General features: G+C 38.7%; 1 protein-coding gene across 1 annotated transcript in view; it reads left to right on the forward strand.

Moving 5' to 3' along the window:
• The first annotated feature begins 259 nt into the window (after positions 1-259).
• bean1 (brain expressed, associated with NEDD4, 1) overlaps positions 260-22,583 on the forward strand; it is a 48,109-nt gene continuing 25,785 nt past the window's right edge. Inside the window, exons 1-2 of the mRNA XM_085427976.1 lie at positions 260-698; positions 7,949-8,068. Coding sequence (XP_085284102.1) covers positions 8,044-8,068 — 25 coding nt within the window. The 5' untranslated portion in view covers positions 260-698; positions 7,949-8,043. The remainder of the gene's footprint in view (positions 699-7,948; positions 8,069-22,583) is intronic.

Genomic DNA, 22,583 nt, shown 5'->3' on the forward strand with positions numbered 1-22,583 from the left:
ATTAAATGCTATCCTAAATGTATCGGAGCGTAACTGCGCTTTGTTTTTGGTGAGGGATTTCCTGGCTGCCTGTCTTACTATTGGCATATGCCTGCCCTGGATGATGCGCTTCTCTTCCCAGGCATGACACACTTACTTGGCTGCAGAGCCACGGGACAGAAACACGACGAGGAAGCAAGAGGACAGAGGCAGGCGAGGGAGGTGAGGATGCGGGTAAGAAAAGCGCGACAGATGACGATGATGATGGCGAGGACGGGGATGAAGATGAGAGTGATGATGCTATCGACGAAGGAATGGTCGTAGAAGAAGCGGAAGAAGAAGAACGGAAAATAAAGCTCTGCGGGATCGGAGGATAGTAACAGTGGTGATGCTGATCGTGAGGCAGTTTGGATTGTGAGTACGGGACCGCAGAGGCGAGGATGCTCGGACGCTCGGAGCACCTGCTCGCTCAGTTTTGATCATTGTGCAGGGTAAAACCTCCGGTATCACCGAGAGTTTAACGAAGCGCTATTCTGAGGAGGTGGGCCAAGTCCCAGGAGAGAGAGAGAGAGAGAGAGAGAGAGAGAGAGCTCTCCGAGGACCTTTGGACTGAGTGCCGGTGATCCAGCAGGGATGTTGTTGTTCTGTTGTCAGTGATGTGAGGCGACATTAAGGAGCTGGTGAAAGGAATCCTGGCACATATTCCTACATTTTTGCAGGTAAGCAGCAAATTGCTCTGTATCGCTTTCTGTGTCTCTCTCCTCATCCAAAAACTCTCTCTGTCTCTGGTGATCATATTGCTGCAAACACGTACACCCTTCTATGGAAAGATATAACACTAAATAGGGAGTTACAGGGAGGGGTGGTTGCAGTAAGTTCATGTTGACCTCTTCCTCACAGTATTTTGCCTCCCACGGATTAACATTATGTAATATTCAAGTAGGTGGACAGAGAGGAGATTAACAAGAATCTATAAAGTGTTAGCTGGTGCCATGTAAGTACATTTATTTTATTACTTGCATGCACACTGTACATGCACTCTAGTTAAAAACACATTGTACTAAAGTTACTGCATGCTTGATCATTTAAATTAAAAACATACACACAACATATAATATATCCTACAGCATGACTTGCAAACAAATGCTGTTCATAAATTGTGAAATTAGTGGTTATAGTCTATAAATTGATGTATAGTAACTCTAATAGAATCTCACTGCTTAATTAGTGGCTTTTACTGCTATTTTAAGTAGTTTTGTTAATTATAATTTAAAGTTTTACATGTGGGAGAGGGCTTTTGAACTGTTGAATTAATTGAAAAGTGTCTAAGTATTAATTCATATTGACGAGTTATAACGTGAATATGAACAAATGCTGAATAAATGCATATTGTGAGTAAAATAATATATTTTCACACTCTACATTTATCTAACATCCACCACACTGGCACATTATTGGTGAACTCTGTGACACAGGGGAGAAATAAAAGCGCAAATACAAAAAACACAAATTGTAGGAGGCAATTACATGTAAGGCAAATTTACTGTTGGGTACCACAAACACCGTAGGTCCCTATAGGAGTATTGTAGGCGTGTTGTAGTGATTTTTGGATAGGCTCATCTCTATCTCGCTTGCTCAGCTTTCCTCCCAGGCTTTCCTCCCACACACTTTAACTCCTTTGTTTCAGCAGTGGAGTACAGTAGCCTTACAACCCTGCAGTTACATTAAAACTAACAAAGAGGAATGCTGAAGTCCAATGTCACTTTATCCCTTAGATCAAATACTAGGTTGTGTAACAAATATTCGGGTCTATAAAAGAGGCATAGAAGAAGAAGTACAGATAGCATATAGGTCAACTTTATAAGAGAAATCAAAATAGCAAAAAATAAATGCTTATCAACTAGAGAATACAAAAAACATAAAATTCCCCAGACATGGTAAAAGTGTAGTTAGCTATGTCCTTGTGTTAAAAGACGTATTTCCAGTTTTATTATGTGTGACATTTTCGGTGACATGTGGGTTGACGGTTTGATCAAAAGAGACTTGCTGTGTCAGGGCTGCAGGCACTTCTTAGTGCTCAGAGTCCCCAGAGAATATTAAAGCTCTGCCATGGGTTATCTAAGTGGTGCCTGTCTCCACTCAGCTATGAAGGTCAATGCTGCAAAAAGCCCTTTGACTTTACTCTGACACATACACTGTAACTTGGAGTAAACACTGGTATTGAGAGATTTCTTAAAAATGTATTTATACATTTTTTTAAACTTATGACATCTCATGTTTGGTATCGTTGTGCAGTGACCTTTCAGGTTAAATAGTTCAGTGTAAATGTGCCTGGAGGTGCAAATAGAACAAAGGAAGAACATGTGTTAACTTTAGGAAATTGATGTTTGCATGTTTGAATCCAAAGATTTAATGAGGATGTGGAAAAATGACAGAGCCTTGCAATTATCATAAACCCCACCAATCTCTCTTTAATGAAGCAAAATATTATTTGTTAGTTGTGTGCACAACAATTTTACAGTGTCTTTCACAGTGGAATTAGATCAATTGATGCTCTTTATCTGCTTTCTATGCTACAAATTACATAACTAATGTCACCATATGTCTTTAAAAATGTGATACATGTGGTAGCGTTGTATGTGATGTATTATTAAGACAACTTAGTGATTTTCCACAGAGGGGATCCTTTAATGCAGTAACAGGGTTAACGTAGATTAAGTGACAACCTTGAAACAAGCGATGAACACTGAGCTCCACGGGGACTGAACTTCCGATCCCCTCACTGTGGGGTTCAGTTCTGTGACCCACCCGTCACAGGAGCTGAACTCCTGGGCTTTAAAGGGTGGCATGGACATTCTAACCAAGGGTCCTGTCTGCCCAGCTCCAATCAGGAGTTGCTCTGAGATTGGTGCCGTACCCAGGACTGACAGGTTGAATGGATGACAGGGCTGTGTGGGCCAAATAGACTGTCAGAGAGAGCTGTGAGGAGATGGATGAGAAGAGGGAGAATGGGACACCGAAAGAACATCAGAGAGAGGGAATACCAGAAAATAGAGCTGAAGAAATGATGGAGTGCTGTTGTGGCTACAGGCAATACCTGATTCCCTCAATTTCTCTTTCTCTAACTGTTCCTGTCCCTCACCCTCACCCCCTTTTCTTTTCCTATCATCGCCTGCTTTTCTCTAATCTATGGGGTATTACAAGCTCTGCACAGTGTCTGGAGCTGTTTTGCTACAGAACGAGTGTAGCACCTTAGAAATGTGTGATAGCTACTGTGACAATGGGCCCTACTTTCTGTATAAAACCACCAAAATTGCTTATAAATCGTAAACTATTAGTTTTTAAAATTTAGGAAATAAAATACTGCTAGCAACCAATGAAATGCTAAATGTTTATCAGTCATTGGTTGGTGTATGTTTTATGAATCATGTATTCTCACTCCCAGAACAGAAAATACAGTTATTAAGTCAAAGCTGCCTAAACACAAAGTTCTCTTTAGCATTAAGCCTGTGATGTCCGTGTTGCACCAATACCCAGCCCAGTAAGTCTGGTGTCTAAACCAAACCAGCTAGTAAAGGCACAAATAAACTAAAGTATCAAAAAAATCAAAATGGTAAGTATAACGAGACACAAGCTGCAGGTTTGCTTATCACCATCTTCTAAAATAGTATTGTAATCATTCATTTAAACCACTGACGGTGCATAAATGATGGGTGTAGGTTCTGGGTCTGAAAAGTGACGCAACAGTACAAGCGCCTTTAACGTTCATTCTTTTTATTAAATTATTATTTGCTGACTGAAGTCATAGTGACTATGTCCATCTTTTACATACAGTGTATGGTACCTTTATAATAGCATTTAAATAAAAGAACAGACTCACTATATAGTATTTATTAACAAAGGTTTTAAAAACCACTTTACAATAACCCTGCAGTTCATTACATACAAAATTATTTTTACTATTTAGTTCATATTAACAATTATACATCTATTCATCCATCTCCATCCATATCTTCCAGGTCAGTGTCGCAGAGGACCTGAGACATAGCTTAGCTGTCGTGGAGCCAGAGGCAGGGAACACCACGGATAGAGGGAAACAAACAACCATGCATAGTCAGATTTACAGCCACGAACAATTAAGAATCACTTAATCGAAAAATCATGTCTTTAAACTGTGGGAGGAAGCCTGAGTAATGAGAGAAAACCCAAGCAGGCACACAGAGAATAATATGCAAACTTCACATAGAAGCACTCGAGCCAGTCAGCTGTGAGGCAACAGTCATTTCAATTTACAACTGATAATAATCGTTGTTATTGTTCCAAATGATGTTGATGTTATTATTACTATTATCATTATTATTATTTTTTATTAGTAACCCTATACTGTTATGCATGTAGTATTGCCACACTTTATTGCTTTGGCTGCTTAGAGAGAGAACAGTATTTAGTGTCATCAGTCCGTCTGCATGTTGTCATGTGTTGCAACATATGTGAAGCTCTGGAGAATTGTGGTATAGTAGATGAGTTTCTGTGTTTGATTGCAAAATCTAAAGGATATAAATACTATTTCCCACTCTGCTTGTCCAGTTAGAGTTTTCACAAGCCTTTTATCTCCAACAAACTCTCTCTAAGGACATTTACATGGAATGTTGAGAAATTGGCAGTTGTCTTGTGTTGGCAACTACGTAGAGCTCAGCTCTGTGAAGAAATGACATTATTCCTATTTTGAAATTTACAGCTATAAAAACTGAATATCTAGTGCATTTTTTCCTTTTGTGTGCATTCTATTTAATCAGGGGTGTCAGATTCACTTTAGTTCATTGGCCACATAGAGCCAAGTTTGATCCCAAGAGGGCCAGGCCACTGAAACCATTGCATAATAATCCACAAAAAATACCAAAGAAATGAAAAGAAAACACCTAAATCACAATAATGAACAGTCCATCTACAAAACAAATAACAGGCAACTCGAATTGTTTTTGTCTTAAGCAAAATACATGAAATTTCCATAATATCTCAGCAATGTCACTGAAGGTAAATATAACTGTGCCAGCACCAGCTCTCTCTATGCTTTGTGGTCTGGCATGACATTGGTTATGTCACTGTCTGTAAGAAACCAGTTAAAGAAAAAACAAATAGTGAACTAGTAGTAGTTTGTCACAAGTCCTTCTGTGCAGTGTTTTAAAAACACATCCAGCCAGGCTGGACTCTTCAGTGGGCTAAATCTGGCCCATAAAGTGGATTAAATAATCCGGTCCATTTTCCCACTGAAGTAACTTGTGTATAAATATAATGTGTTTGTGTGGGGGTAGTATTTGTTTTTGTCTTTGTAGCTGTTGTGATGTGATGAGCCATTTGCTTTGCTTCTCGTTTGCTTCCCTTGTTTTCCTTTGAAAGCTATATATTTCTGTGTGCTTAGAGCTTTTAAACTTTTACATATAACATTTTATATATGTAATAAAAAATAAAGTGCATCTTCAAAATTTTCACTTTAAAGATGTGCATTGCTGTTGTATCTGTAATAGAGCTTCATGTAAAGTGAATTCAAACATAACTATATACATAAAATTATATTTTGGGGCCAAAGTACTTACATGTTGACAAAAAAACAAAAGTAATCTTTACTTTCTGTTGTCTTAATTTGGTACTGAATAATTTAAAGGATTTATTTCAAAGCACTTTTATGGAAATGCTTGATGGTAGATTGCAAGTTCCTTTCAGCTTTTTGATTTGGGAAATTACAATAAAAAAAGGTATGGATGAATTAAACTTGTAAAATGCAGTAAAAGGACAAAGCATGTGCTGCTTTGTTGTCTTGTTAAAGGCTGACAGCTAACACAAAAATCCAAGCACTGCAGCATCCATCTATTTTCTTCCACTTATCAAATTCAGGGTCACGGGGGGGATGGAGCCTATCCCAGCTGTCATGGAGGAGAGACAGAGTACACCATAGGCAGGTTACCAACATATCACAGGGCTAACAGAAAACCTTCCACAGCTTCACCCAATTTTTAATCGCCAATTAACTTAACGCCCACCTCATTCGACTTGGAAGGAAGCCAGAGGGAGAACACGGAAACACGGATTGGAACCTAGTATCTTCTTCCTGTGAGGTGACAGTGTTAAGCACTGAACCACCATGCTGCCCACAGTGTAACATGTTACTACAAAAAAGGCAAAAAAGCAGACAAAGCTACACTAAACTAAAATCTCCACTTAATTTAATTGAAATTTAGTGTGCTTTATCAGTAGACAGACCCCCCCTTAATTTAGTTCACTCATCCCTCTAAGCAGTTCCTCTCTTAGCTTCAGCTCATCCTATTGAATGTTTGTTTGGGATTGAAAGTTCTGCTCTCTCTCTCACACACGCACACACACATAAACATAGTCCAGGACAAGACTGGAGTGAGAACAACTCACTATGTGTGAGAGAGGAGAGATCGTTCCGTCTAGCTGCCAGAGTGTGTTGTCCGTAATATCGGTCTGTGTGTGCAGGGACAGTTATATAATAACAATGCAGAAAGCATCACAGGTTCATGAGTCACAAACACACACACACACACACACATGCAGGCTCCTAACACTCTCACTGCGAACAGGAAGTGAGGCATTACAATCTTCCACGTGTTCACGATTTATCAGAATCAGAACAAATTGTAGCGTGACATATTATCGCTTTGACTTGACAAAGACAATGTGTTTGACAGCACGGGATGTGTTTACCAAACTCAACTCTGTCTGTAATGACCTTTTCCAATTTCTGTATCTGAATGCGGGATACAGACCTACGTCTCCACTGGTTCACAGCAGCTGTTCATGATTTTTGAGAAGAAAAAAGATGTTCACAATTAAACAAGCCTGTTGGATGTGTAAAAATAGAGATCCTCCTACATCGGATGGCATGCAATTCATCTCCGAGTTCCAAAACAAGAAGCCTGACCCTCAATAATACTTTTCTTGATGAATAAAAGGTTTTAAAAATGGCTGTGTCATTAATGTCAATAGTGAGTCAGTGGAGCGATGTGATGAATAAGAGAAGTCGACATGTAATGAAACGGAGGAAGTGCCTCTATTGATTAATGCAAAATTTATGCCTGAGGTAAAAGCAGCCTAAGCAACACTAATACATTTTCTGAAATGTGAAAAACATTAGCTTAGTTGTGGTGAAAATAAATGGAAAAAGTAAATATAACAAAGAAAGCTTCAAGCTGGCATCTTGGTGTTTGTTCCTGAAAATAAATTAGCAATACAAGCCTTTATGAGGAGGAATAAGCATAATCATTTTACAGAGAGACTGCTCTAAAGTTAAGCAAATCAGAGAAAGTTTTATCCACAGGTTTCTTCTTGCTTTCAGATTTTTCAAAGTCGTACTTACAAAAATTATCCTTTTGATGCTAACGTGTTTTCCTGGCATCATTGTTATTTTGCATAGCTGTTGCACAACTACAGTAGAAGAGTTAAAGCCTTCAGTATACAGTATTACAAATATTAGATCCTTGTAGTAAATTACTAGTATTTGCCTTTATATGTGTGTGTGGTTCAGCTATTGATTGGAACGCTTCAACCCTTTGGCCATGTTCCTGAAAGAGCAATAAAGACACACACACACACACATTCAAATGTACACATAGATACACTCAAAGGATGGTGTGGGTGGCCACTTGACTGCCTCACAGACAGACAAATACACCTGCACACACACACAGACACACACACACATGTGGCCTGGGGCTTTCTAAACAGCCAAGCTCGGAGGTTGCAATTCGCACATCACTCTTTGCTACCTCCCTCTCTTCCTCCATCTCTCAGTAAAGCAACACAGCATCTCTCACGTTCTTTCATTTATTTCTCATTGGCCATCCACCCGCCTGCTGTTTGTTTTCTTTCCCTGCCCTCTTTAGGCTCACACCACACATTTTTTTCTCACTAATGTGCTGACCTTCCCATTGTTCTCTGTCTGTCTTTGTAGTTACATGTATAGCAGCACTGTGTCATACAGACCAGTAGAAGTTGGCTTCCTGCCTGCTGAGATGTGCCAATAGGAAACACTTTGAACAGGGGTTCATGCTGATGAAATTGATCTGCTCAGGTAAGGAACAAGTATGACATATTGATATTCAAAAGCCTGTAAATGAACAATTGTAATGTCAAACTGCATCTATGGGACTTCATTCAAAAGGTGAAAATGTATTCTTTTATGGAATATTTTCTAGAAAATGTCTTGTTTAGCATGCAGCTAAAACATAGCCTAACCCAAACCTGGTCACATGCAGTCTGGAGCACAGTGTGTGAAAAAAAACACATATAACATAAATTGTCTTTAACAATGCTATTGATCAGTTTTACTCTAAATTAATCAAGAAAAAGGCAAAAGTTATTATGTCGTGCTGGTACCAGACATAATGAGATTTGTTTTTGTTATTGAGGTAATCCTTTGTTTATTTTTAGTTGGATTACAGGTTGAGCTTTTAAACCCCAGAGAACGAGTTAGACATATTTATAGAAGCTCCCCATCTCAATAAAAGATGAATCACTGTCTTATGCAACAACTCCTGACCACAATGAAGACAGGAGATGGAAGGACAGAGGAACAGATGGATAGATAGATGGAGAAGCAGATGGATTGCTGGATGCATGGACAGATGCATGACTCTTGCAGATGTGTTTTTTTCTGTCAAGGTTGCCCTTCGAGAAAAGGATCCATCCTTCTTCACTCCTGTAAATTTCTCTAGTTTCCTCTAGAATATGACTCGGTTTCTTTATCAGTTTCTCTTTCCCTCTATTCACCACTCTGTTGCTCACACCTTTAATATCGCCGTCATTCTCTCCTTTTGACTCTCTCCCACTTTCTCGTTCTCCTCTCTGATCTATTATTCACATCCCTCTCTGACTCTTCTCTTTCTCCCTTGACACCTGAAATCTCTCCATCCCCTTCAGGGTGTTTAGGCCTCCACCGACAGTGCTTCCCTCCCAGGAAAAGAAATAGAATGATGAATAAAAGAACAGAGTGAAGAGATAGATAAAAAGCTTTGGTATGGGTGGCTCTATCGATATGCCAAGGTATTTCTTCCAGGCTGAGCTGGTAGCATTCAGACAGAGCTGAAAAGGAGAGCATTTGCAATGTTGCTGCAGTTTTTCAACACAGAACTGTTGCCAAAAATGTTTTTTTTTTCTTTTTTTGCTCATTACTGAAGCGTAGTATCCAGCATTAGTGAGCTTAAATGCAGTATTAACTGCAGTGTTTTTCAATATTTGACCGAATTTCAAAGCATGTTGTGAATTTTTTTCATTGAGCTCTTAGTGTCACTGCATTTGGTTGTTTTGAGGATGACACGTGGCAGCAGTTTATCCCTGAGCTTCATTGCAGCTGTGCCCCTGAGAAGGGCATGCATTTCCCAGCTGCCAGTAAAAACATCCACATCTGTCTTCTTTTTCTTGAAGACAGGAAAATGCAGTCAGTGAAGATATTCATGGAGTAAATATATGATTTATTCAGACACTCTTCCGCCTTCAGCATGTCCATAAATTCATTGTGTAGATGTCATAATAAGGTGTTAATGGGTGTATTTTAACCCAAACCAAAACCAAGTACAGAATGAGTACTGAAGCTGAATGCTGACACTCAAACTAATGTTACAACTGAGTGCTTTAAGTCACTGACTCACTGTCACCAGTCTCCAAAGGTGGAGTTTTGTTGCTATATTAAACTGAACACCAACTCTAACTTCCATTCAATGCAGTAAAACAACCAAATTTCAACTAAGATTAGGTAATAAATGACTCCTTGTAGGAAGAGGATGACACCAAATTGAAAGCAACTGAAAATGGCTATTCAATGAGCTGAAAGTATTCAAAATGATAAATGTTAAGAACATTAACTGCTAATGATCATATAATAAACGGCATCTATTGAAATGTATCATAAGGTATAATAATGAAATAGTTAATGGTCTTGAACTGTAAAGATGTAACAATGTCATAAAGGTTATTTGAACAATTAAGAGAATTTATGTTCTAGTGAACACTTATATTGTCTAAGTATTAAGTGAAAAAGTCTGTGCAGGAGATAAAAGCTAAACATAATCTACATATAAGATCAATGGCATGCGTGTGTGTCAGATGAAGGCAGATCTGAAATAGAATCTTCTTCCGTTCCTCCTCACTGCACACATCGTCTATCCGCGCTTGCCATATCCCTCCACCAAACCATCAATCATCACATTCCCATGCTTTATGGTAATAGGAGGAAAAACTGCATTTAACGGCATTTTACCTTCTACCTCACCTACCTATCTCTCTTAGTCCCTCCATCCATCCATCTGTCTGAGCTCTCATCCAATCCAGACACAGTATGAGGTTGTTTATTTAAATCTATTTAAATGGATATGAGGCGTGGGCATATACAGGGATATTTCACGGCCCGGCAGGTCAGCAAATATCAAAGCTGTTCCAGCTCACTAACCCCTGATCTCAGGGCCCATAGACATTTAGTACATACCACAGGTGGTCAAAGTTATGTCTATAAGTGATTGTGTATGAGAAATAATTCTATCTATCTATCTATCTATCTATCTATCTATCTATCTATCTATCTATCTATCTATCTATCTATCTATCTATCTATCACCACCTGAAGAAATGAGCGACAGAAGTGATGAATCATGGCTGAAATTAAAAGGAGTGAAACAACTGCTTCTCTTCTAAGATTAAAAGGCCAAACTGGATGAGGTGTCTTGGAACAGTTTAAAGAATAAGAAAAAACAGAAAGTGCAAGGGAGGGGAGAGGAAGGAGAAGTGAAGGGTAAATGTCTTTGCTAATGTCTTTGGTGCCAATATTGACTAACACTGGCTCCCTCTGACTTTAGTACACTTACTGCATCCTCTTCAGATCGTTAGCTCTGTCATTAGAAAATGGACCTGTTGGCTCAGTTGTTCATTGTCATCACATTGGATGGATGGATGGACGGCTGTACGGACGGATGGCCAGACGGACAGATGGATGGCCAAACATCACATTTTCTTAATGGAAATATGAGCTTCTGAGATTTAAATTCAGTGTCAATGTTCAGTGAGAACTAATTATTTTTTCAAGGCTACTTCCTGACAGGGTGGACTGTGTAACAGTGAAATGTCAATTAACCAAATTTGGAACAGGTGGGACAGTTAAGAAAAAAAAAATCTATCCATTCAACTTTCAGCTTCCATCTTCTGAAAGATAGAGGTAGATAATCAAGACAAACATTAGAATACATTCAAAAATGGTTAACAGTGTCACATGTAAAATTAGCTAGATGTGTAAAGATTACTTAGATAGTCAAAGGCAGAGGATGTTACTCATCTAATTTCTCACAACAGTCAGTTGTATCGATTAATGGAATTAATGATTGGTGGTTCATAATACAATTTCATAGCACACCATCATGTTATGTAACATCTTGATCCATGGAAATGTTAGTATCAGTCTATGACTGAGTCCAGACAGGAAAGGGGGTGCAGGTGCTGTTTTAACACAATTTAAAACATTGCTTTTCATCCCCTCCCTTAAATTTTTTTTATCATCTTATCCCTCTCCACCCTTTTCTGGCTTATATCCCCTGCACAGCACTTCTGACAAAGAAGGAAAAAAGAGAAAGACCTAAAAGGGCAAAGCAACACAAGGATTTACACACTGAAACCCAAAGAGAGAGTGAGACAGCATGTGAGGGGAAAAGGGTCAGGGAAAGAAAGACATCAGTCTTCTAATTCAAAGGGGAGGTGTCTGTCTGAAATGGAATTCTGTGATATGATGTTACAGATTTTTTGGTTTTTTATTTATCAGACTGCTCCAGTTGGCCCTGTGCACTCAGCACTTGCTGGACTTGGTATAATCGTACTTTAGTGACCTGACAGAAAGACAGAAACGCATTTACTGCAATTCAATATAAGTGAAGGATATCAGATACAGTACAAGTTGCGAGAAGCAGACAGATTTAGATGTAATAGATAGTATACAGTTGCAAAAGAAAAAACATTATAGATTTCAACACCATTTCCAAACAACTCCAAGTTGAATTTTCACCTAACCTTATGAGTGTTGTTCGCAGAGGCTAAAAATTGCCCAGCTGGGCATGTGGCCGCCTGTCAAACTCTCAGTGGACACTTCTGCCTCTGCTTCTTTCTTTTTAAAATGTCAGAACAATTTCTCAGCTTTTGTCTGTTCAGTCAGGCTTTAAAGGCGATAATGTTGTTATGGAGATAATTGTGTAACAAGAAAGTCATCACAAAACTGTTAAAAAGTTATTTTTTGGAACTCGCAATGATGACCACTTTTTTTCAGTCAATCGAAGAGTTTATTATTGGCAGGTTTCAACAGTGTTACTAATGAAGGTAAAATATCAACTGGAAGTTTTATAACAAAATTCTTACATCAAATTTTCAAATCTACTCTATCAGATAAACTTATCAAATAAAAATAAGAAGAAGAATAAAACATAGATACATTAACTATTATATACATAGTACATTTCTACTCTGATCACATTCAGACATTGACAGAGCTTTATAAGTATTCTCTGCCTATCATGCACAGTTTCAAACTCTGCATGGGGGTTTAATCGGATTGGGAGCAATTTGGGCGATCGGTATGTTGCCCAAGGACACTGACATGTGGACTGGAGGAGCTGGAGATCGAACTACCGACCTTCCAACTGGCTCTGCCTCCTGAGCCACAGCTGTTGTTTTTGACTTCATGGTGTTTTGGCTTTCATACAAGTCATGAAGTCTGATGGATGACTGGTAATATAAGCAGAACAGGAGTTTTAAAAAGTAATTGTTTTAGTCCACGTGACCTGACTTTCTTGCACCTTGTATCTTAGCTGTACTACACGCTTGCTTTAAACAGGTTTTTAGTTTGTAATGTGTTCCTGTTAGAAGAGTTATTTTGAGTCATTTTTGAGTGTGCTACTGAAGCACAAATGCTCCCAAAATGCAATGCACAAAAGAAATGTAGCGTCTTTTCAAGTTAAAAAAAAAAAAAGTAAGTTGTAGTGAAACAGTTCCACAAAGTATTCAGTCTTAAAATGTCTCTTTGTTCAGTTTTTATCACCAGCAGCTTTCAAAATCTGAAGTTTCTTTTTCAGTTGGTATACTTACTAAAGAGGTTTAGTGATGCTGGTGTTCGCCCCAGCATGCATCCCAGGGTGCCTTTTCAGAGACACAGCAGAAATGGATGAAAGCAGACAGTGATGGACACTCTCAAGCGAGTAAGGGTGTACTGCCATCTTGTCAGCTGCTTAGAGCAACAATGTGGAACCACAAGAGAACAGAAGTGGGGTAAGCAGGTGCAGCTGTCACCTCACAGTCAAGTGTGATAGGGTAAGGCACCTGTCACTCAAGAAGAAACAGCCATGCAGAAACTCTAACCAGTTCAACTGAGGTGTTTTGTGTGAAGTGACAGTGCTCTAAAATGTAAAAAGGGTAACAGTAAAATGTTATCCTTTATCCTTTATGCTCAAGGCTTTTTTCCACTTGGCAAAGGGGACTGGAGGTGTTATGTTGTGACTTGTGGAAGGACTCAGCGACAGGAAATTAGTCACTTAATCTACAAATGCATCATTTTTTGCTGTCTTGATTTACAGTACCAATCATAGCTGGATATAAAGTGCTCCCTGAATTCCTATGGCTCATTTTCCAGTCTGTACTGGCTCCATCCTGCTCACTGAGCAATCATAATTTCCAGTTATTATAAATCAAAACTGGATTTCCAGGGATGACTGACCAATCACAAAAAGTATATACTGCAATCAGTGGTAGGATTTATTCAGTGTTGTGCACACCACTGAGATACCACAGTCTGACTATGTGGTTCATATGTGCATGAAAGAATATTAATACATATTTCTGTTCCTCTGCACATTGACACAACTAGTTCACAGGACACCCCGTAAACCTCCCAGGTCTCTGATGCACCTGCTCATTAAAAACTTTCCCTTCCTGGTTCTTGCCAAATCAACACCGCCAACAGCTGCAAGTACATTTTACTTTGAACTAACTAACTAAGTGGACCAGTGAAGGAATTTGTTTGGAGCCGTGTAAGATCACCTGTCTTATTATGCTTGTGTTCAGCACGATGGCAGCCTATTTGCTTCTACAACCAATGGACACAAATAGTTGGCTATAGTTACCTTGTAACAACCCTTTGAGCACTCACATTTGCATGTTATAACCAATCAGCATGTTCTAGGACTGAAAAATGAAGCCAATGTGAAAGCACCAGAAACCACAGATCCCCACAGACACTTATGTTGAAATCCCTAATTTTAGCTATAAAAACCTGTCGTATGCTTATGGTCCCCAATTCATAACAACTGCAAGTTTTATCAGGTTTAAAGTTCGGTGTGTGTAGCTATAGTTTGTGCTCTAGTTTTGCTTAGTGACATACTAGTATTCTATTAGTCTTTTAGCACCTGCACCCTGACATTAACTAATTCTGCTCTTGTGTCCAAGACAGTAACTTCTAGCTCTAAAAACCAACAACATAGCAGGCAAAAAACTAAATTTGAGGGTTATGAAGCCTAGAAACCACTGGCTGATGTCACCATGACTATGACCTTGTTTTCAGAAACTATGTTTGGCTATAATCTGTATTAATTAGCTAATTAAATTATGTTTCGGAGTTTGGATAATCTTTGCTAATTGCCTATCACCAATATAGAGAGTGGCACCAGTCTTACGTCATTAGCATGGAATTGACCTAATTTGACAGCTGTAAGTATTTATTTCCTCCTAGATTAAATAATAGGTAAGCCAGAATACAATAAGAATTAAAAATTCTAATTTGATGCCAAGTGTGAACCTCGGTATGCTTCAGACTCATTCTTCATCATGTAAATGCTAACAAAGCAGATATAGTATTTAGGCTAGTTTGACAATGCTACACTGATAACCTAAATCCTCTGACAGATTATTTTTTACAATTCATGATTGATAATATCATCTAAATTATCTGGTTAGTGTGCCAGCAGTTGTTTATGGAGATAAGCAATCCAAACAAGCGATTAACACAACAATAAAGGATGGTAGCAGATGAATGAATTAGAAAAGAGGTTGATGATTAAATGAGGGGAAAGCAGGAATATGGGCCAGCAGGGTGTGATAATATGTCTCTCTGTCATCTATCTCACATGGGAGGGCGAGAGACAGAGAGCGATTAAGGGGATGTATGATGTATTCTGACCCATATTCTCACACACAGCATGTTTTGTGACCCACATACTACCTCGTCCAATTACACATCTAAATGTTATACTAACATGTGTGTGACTAACTTTCTGTGCGTTATCAAGAATGAACGCACAGTTGTACCTAGAATATGAAGCTTTTAAAGCTGGTTAACCTACATTCTGTTATGTTCTGTGGTTTGCTTTCAAAAGATCCTGGCAGCTCACTTGATAGTGGATAATATATTTTATTTTATTACATTTCAATGTTGCACTTCAGAAGTTTTACATTTATATTACATGATAACATCAGAGAGCAATCTGATCATCTATACTTACCAATGATTGCACAACCTTTCTTGGGAATAGTTGTAGTAGTTGTATAGACCCTAATAAGCATGGCAATAGCTTAATATGAATAGATCACAGGCCCATGGGCAAGTGATTTAAAACATCACTATTCCTCACACTGCAGGAATAAGCCCTGCCGAGTTGTTTGTGCTTGTTTCTTGTTCATAAGACATTGGACATTGGCCTGTTTTACATCTTTGCTGAATCAGCGTTGTGTAGCCAAGTCATCACTCAGTTTATACTACTGTAGTTGTCCATCATCTTGATGACATTCATCAGGATGACGTGTGTAAAGCTTGCATAAAGCTTTGTGAAAAGAAACAAATCCTCAGTATATGATAAATGAAAAATGCCTTAAACAGGCATCACCCTCATCCATCTTGCTGAGTCGCTTAAAGCATGCATTTATGTTTTTTCTTTTTTACTCTTTTCTTACTTTTACCATTATTTTTCACTTTCTTGCACCTGTGAATACAGACATAACCAGCCAGCCCACAATAAATAAGCTTATACACAGGGGATAGTTATGTAATACAAATAGTTCACCTAATGTACTGCTTTTTAATTATATTGTCCAATCGATCAGAAAAAGCTGAAGTAATGGTGTACCCTATGTAATCTTCAGTATTTATTAATGGCTGTTATGATTTTGTAGTGCTGTATTTTAATACTTTAAACCTTTGAGCAAGGATCACTAAACACGAGGAACAGCCAACCCTGCTTCTAACATAAAATCCACAGTTATATAATTTATGAAAATTATGTTTTAAACCAAGGTCGGCTGAGCATAAGCAGAAAAAAATGACAAATTGTTGAAGTGGAACTCTAATTTGGACACACACTGAAGTATTGTGTTCAGAAATAACAGTATACAGTTTGGTAACATTAGAAAGCTTTACTAACAGCTTCTGTGACCCATGGCTGACATTCTGCCCGTGGTATAGTGGATGTACTCCAGGACTCAGCAGCATCACTTTGGATGTAGCAGAAAGTACAACACCCAAACACACTTGACACTCTCATCCAGAGAGAAGAGGAGTGCTTTAGCTTTTCTTTGTGAGGTGTGAAGTTACTCCGAACCCGAAACTAGAAGAAAATATTTCGGCACATGCGAGGCACTTTGCTGTTGTTTTCTTCCAGTGCGAATGTTTTTCCTTCTCCAACTCCTCCTCCATTCCCTGCTCCATTGGTAATGGAACATGATGGTTTAATGGACAATGTTCTCCCTCGTCCAATGCCAGTCTTCCTGGCATTCATTCAATACAACAACAGGAAGGATTAAAGACCGAAAGGGAAGGAGAAGAGCAAGACAGCATTGAAAGAGAGAGGAAGAGAGGAGGTTGAGTGAGAGATGTTCTCTTTGTGCTTCCTGTTGTCCTTTGACCTGGCAGTAGGAAGCTTAAAACTTTTCCAGTCACTGCACAAGTGAAGAGATAACATCTGTCATTTAATGTCATGACTGCAGCACTCACAAATTGACACTGTTTGAAAAAATTCTGTTGCATTTAGAGGATCAACATTTTTTCATAAGACTGTAAATGTTATTATTATTACTACTACTATTATTATTACTATTATTATTATTGTTATTATTATTATTATCTGCAAATTAGTTAAATGAAGGACATTGACAACATAGAACTACCTTTTGTTTTATTTTTTCATTGCAAGCCTCTTTCTTTACTTTCAGTACCTCACAGGTACAGGTTTTTCTTTTTCCTGAATATCCCATATAAAATAGCCATGTTTGGCTTGATTCATTCTGAAAGCAATAGTTTTAGTGTCAAGACTGATCACATGTTAGAAAAGGAGGAAAAATATTGTTTCTGCAAGCAGTGCAATATTTCTGCCACCCAGACAAGTTCACAGACTGGATGTTAACCTGCTGCTTCTGATGCTGAACACAAGTGTTCAGCATCAGAAGCAGCAGGTTAACTTCACAGTGTGACACATAAGCTTTGTGTAAAAATGGCTATTTCATTAGTTATACTTTGCAATTATTGGTTGGGCCCCTTTTGCCTCCAGAAGTACCTTAATTGTTTGTGGCATACATTCAACAAGAGGCTGGAAACATTCCTCAAATATTCTGGTCCATATTGACATGATGGCATCATACAGTTGATTTGCAGATTTCCAACACATCCCAAAGGAGTTCTATTGGATTAAGATCTGCTGACTGGAGGCCATTTGAGTACAGTGAAGTCATTCTCATGTTCAAGAAACCATTCGAGATGGCACAGTGTGTTATCCTGCTGGAAGCAGCCACCTGAAGATTGGTACACTGTGATCATGACGGTATGGGCATGGTTAGCAACACTACTCATGTAAGCTGTGGAGTTTAAATGATGCTCAGTTCATACTAAGAGGACCAAGTGTACCTAAAACATTACACCACAACCAGCAGCCTGAGGAAATGTGAAAGCGGGATGGATCCATGCTTTCACTTTGTTTATGTTGAATTCTGACACTACCATTGAAATTGTCACATCAGAAATTAAGATTCATCGGACATAGCATCATTTTTCCAATGTTTTATTGTCTAACTTAGTGAGCATGTGTAAATTGTACCTTTAGTTTCCTGTTCTTAGCTAACTTGTGTGACTTCTGGTGAGGTCCTGTCCTGTTTTATCCCATTTGCTTCAAGGTTCAAGGTTTTATGAAGTCAGAGTTGCTATTGTGCTCTAGTTGTAACAAGTGGTTATTTGAATTAATTTTGCTATCCTATCCTTTTGCTGAAAGCACTCTGGCTATTCTCCTCTGGCCTCTGACTTTAACAAGACATATTGGCCCATAAAGCCGCTTCTCAATGGGTAATAAGGACGTATTTTCTCTTCTTCAGAACATTCTCTGTATCAGAATCAGAATGCTTTAATAATCCCTAATAAAATTATGTAAACCCTAGAGATGGTTGTTTGCAAATTTCCAGTTTGTGAAATATTCAGAAAAGCCCATCTAGCAGGTCTTCATTCTTAAATACATCATGGCGCTAATTAAATACTTGCATTAACAAGCAGATGTGTAGTTGCGTGAGTGTATGTCACTAGTTTTGGGGGGGTTTTAAGCTTCATGAAATACTTTGGAAGAGTGTCTTACTGAAAGAAACCATCAAAAAAAAAGCTCATAGCCAAAGTAAGAGAGACCCTGAAGGCTTCTACCAAAAACAATTAGGTTGGAAATGTTCCTTATTTTGTAATGATAAACAAATAAATGTAACATTGCATTTGAAAAAAACACCAGCTGAGAGGTTAATTAGTGTCTGTGCTAGCTGATGCAAATCCAGCATGGGTTAGATGCACACAGAGGGGTTTTCAAATACACTCAAATCTCCGCAGTCCCTGCTAAGCATGAAAACTCTGTACAAAGGCGCATTAAATCATGTCAAGACTCTCCCAGCAGTGGTAAGTTAGACATATTGAAGTAAAGTGCCAACTTTCTATTCTTTCTAGTCTTTTTTTAATTAGCTAAACAATAATGTGTGGAGCACAAACACTTTTGGCTTCATGTCAAACAAAACAAATCACCCGACCAGACACTGCCAGCAATTATTTAAAAAATGTGGTTATGAAAAATACAACTAATAGACTAATAAACCCTCAGTAGTCTCCCTTGTATACCTTTAGATACAATAATGAACCCACTACAGAATGTGTCAAAATGTCAGTCATTGTGAAGAAGAAATTTACAAGAATGTGATTGTATCATGTTTAAATGACACCAATGATTCAGTGCCAAGGAAAGAAAAACAATTATAAACATGCTGATTCAGAATATGTGCACAAAGTGACATGTTCTTAGTTTCATTAGCGTCCTGCTGAGCACTAGCTGTTTTAAAGACACAGTCAGGTAACGAGTCAAAGAGAAACCAATTAAAACTAGCTGTGAGGTTGTGAGCTAGCACACACAGGTTCACTGTGCCTTGGCATTAAATCGTTGGAGCTCTACTGAAAAGAAAAAGGCAATTTTTCATCTTTTCAGAGAAAGACTATCCGTAAAGCAAAGGTAAGTAACGTTACCTCAATGTCTTGTGACTGAGAACTACATTAACACCATAATATCCCTCTGTGTGGATGGTGCAGAGAGAGATGTTTCATAATAAAGCAGCAATAAACAGTGGAGGAACTACCTCTTCCTAATAAGTAAACACATGTCTTCATGCTTTCCGGTACCGACACAGTGGATAACCACAGCAATACAGGGAGTGCAGAATTATTAGGCAAGTTGTATTTTTGAGGAATAATTTTATTATTGAACAACAACCATGTTCTCAATGAACCCAAAAAACTCATTAATATCAAAGCTGAATGTTTTAGGAAGTAGTTTTTAGTTTGTTTTTAGTTTTAGCTATTTTAGGGGGATATCTGTGTGTGCAGGTGACTATTACTGTGCATAATTATTAGGCAACTTAACAAAAAACAAATATATACCCATTTCAATTATTTATTTTTACCAGTGACACCAATATAACATCTCCACATTCACAAATATACATTTCTGACATTCAAAAACAAAACAAAAACAAATCAGCGACCAATATAGCCACCTTTCTTTGCAAGGACACTCAAAAGCCTGCCATCCATGGATTCTGTCAGTGTTTTGATCTGTTCACCATCAACGTTGCGTGCAGCAGCAACCACAGCCTCCCAGACACTGTTCAGAGAGGTGTACTGTTTTCCCTCCTTGTAAATCTCACATTTGATGATGGACCACAGGTTCTCAGTGGGGTTCAGATCAGGTGAACAAGGTGGCCATGTCATTAGTTTTACTTCTTTTATACCCTTTCTTGCCAGCCACTCTGTGGAGTACTTGGACGCGTGTGATGGAGCATTGTCCTGCATGAAAATCATGTTTTTCTTGAAGGATGCAGACTTCTTCCTGTACCACTGCTTGAAGAAGGTGTCTTCCAGAAACTGGCAGTAGGACTGGGAGTTGAACTTGACTCCATCCTCAACCCGAAAAGGCCCCACGAGCTCATCTTTGATGATACCAGCCCAAACCAGTACTCCACCTCCACCTTGCTGGCGTCTGAGTCGGACTGGAGCTCTCTGCCCTTTACCAATCCAGCCACGGGCCCATCCATCTGGCCCATCAAGACTCACTCTCATTTCATCAGTCCATAAAACCTTAGAAAAACCAGTCTTGAGATATTTCTTGGCCCAGTCTTGACGTTTCAGCTTGTGTGTCTTGTTCAGTGGTGGTCGTCTTTCAGCCTTTCTTACCTTGGCCATGTCTCTGAGTATTGCACACCTTGTGCTTTTGGGCACTCCAGTGATGTTGCAGCTCTGAAATATGGCCAAACTGGTGGCAAGTGGCATCTTGGCAGCTGCACGCTTGACTTTTCTCAGTTCATGGGCAGTTATTTTGCGCCTTGGTTTTTCCACACGCTTCTTGCGACCCTGTTGACTATTTTGAATGAAACGCTTGATTGTTCAATGATCACGCTTCAGAAGCTTTGCAATTTTGAGACTGCTGCATCCCTCTGCAAGATATCTCACTATTTTTGACTTTTCTGAGCCTGTCAAGTCCTTCTTTTGACCCATTTTGCCAAAGGAAAGGACGTTGCCTAATAATTATGCACACCTGATATAGGGTGTGCATCATTAGACCACACCCCTTCTCATTACAGAGATGCACATCACCTAATATGCTTAATTGGTAGTAGGCTTTCGAGCCTATACAGCTTGGAGTAAGACAACATGCATGAAGAGGATGATGTGGACAAAATACTCATTTGCCTAATAATGCTGCACTCCCTGTATGTCTGTGCTGTCTGGTTGGAAAAGTAGTGCATTTGTGTCCGTTTAGCTGTGGAGAGGTAAGAATTGCACGTACATAACCAGATGTGCTTGTATGCACTCTTCAAAAAAGTGAGATGGGTTTAGCGTGACACAGATGAAGCTTTGTGCAGGTTGAATACTGATTGGCAAAAAATTTGGCCTGACCATGAAAGGGAAGCAACTGTGTCATTTACTACAAAGGGGGAAAGAAAAAAAAGAATAAACATTTTTCAAAAAAGCAGCTTAAGAAACACAGACAGTGGTAATTTCCATTGTTTTTAACACTGAGTTTCACATCAACTCATTGTATGGTACAACTTTGGTTATCTTGGAAGCTGGATGAAAGACCCAAAAGAGCACAAGCAAGAATATCCAACAGAAATATTGTTCCACATATTTTTGAAACTGGACCTTGGTGATAATGAGCAGCAACATCTAGATGTTGGTCCGCTAAGCTGCGCTTAGGCTCTACCTATGATCGATGCACAACAATGCCGGCTCTTAGGCCCAAATTCTAGAATAGAATTAGTCAAAATATTGTCAAATGGTATACTGGTACTGCATCTTTCTACTCAATTTGAGCACTCATAGTTCTTCTACTATCTATTAACCCATTCACACACTTTCATTCAGCTTACCTATACCTAACTACTTTTATCAAACATTGACACACACACTGATGAATTTGCTGAGGATCTTGCCCAAAGATGCTTTGACACATAGACTGTAGGAGTCAGGGATTAAGCCACTGACCTTTTGATTTGTAGATGCCCCACTCTAGCACCTCTGCTATAGCCATCCACAAAAAAGCAACAACAGGAACATTTAAAGCATATTTGCCTGTAACTACAGAATCCTGAACAGGAAATGTACATAAAAATTGGAGGGAAAGGATGTATGTGTTCCTCAATGATAGAAAACGCTTAATTTATTAAACCCTTTTTGGATGCCAAAGAGTTTTTTGATTTTTTTTAAAGGTTCATAAAAAAAAACTAATGGAAGATTTTATTTTAACGCTGAAGACTGGAGAGGTCAAAAAGAAACAGACATACAGCTATTAAAGAATACTGAATGACACAAAATCAGTCATAGTATTTAAATCAAAAGATGTGCAACTGTAAATGTATCCATAATACTGCTGTCAAAATGTCCCCATTTCAAATTGAAAAGCACATTTAATTAATTGACTGCATGCTAACAAGGTAAATGGCCGTATATTGTGGTTGAGATGTCTTCAATATCACTTAGGCTGATTGGCTTGAAACGCCTGCTGTGTAGTCAG

The sequence above is a fragment of the Rhamphochromis longiceps genome, linkage group LG13 (assembly GCF_057381845.1).
Source record: "Rhamphochromis longiceps isolate RC_006_pf linkage group LG13, R_longiceps_female_GT1.1, whole genome shotgun sequence".
Taxonomy (NCBI): domain Eukaryota; kingdom Metazoa; phylum Chordata; class Actinopteri; order Cichliformes; family Cichlidae; genus Rhamphochromis; species Rhamphochromis longiceps.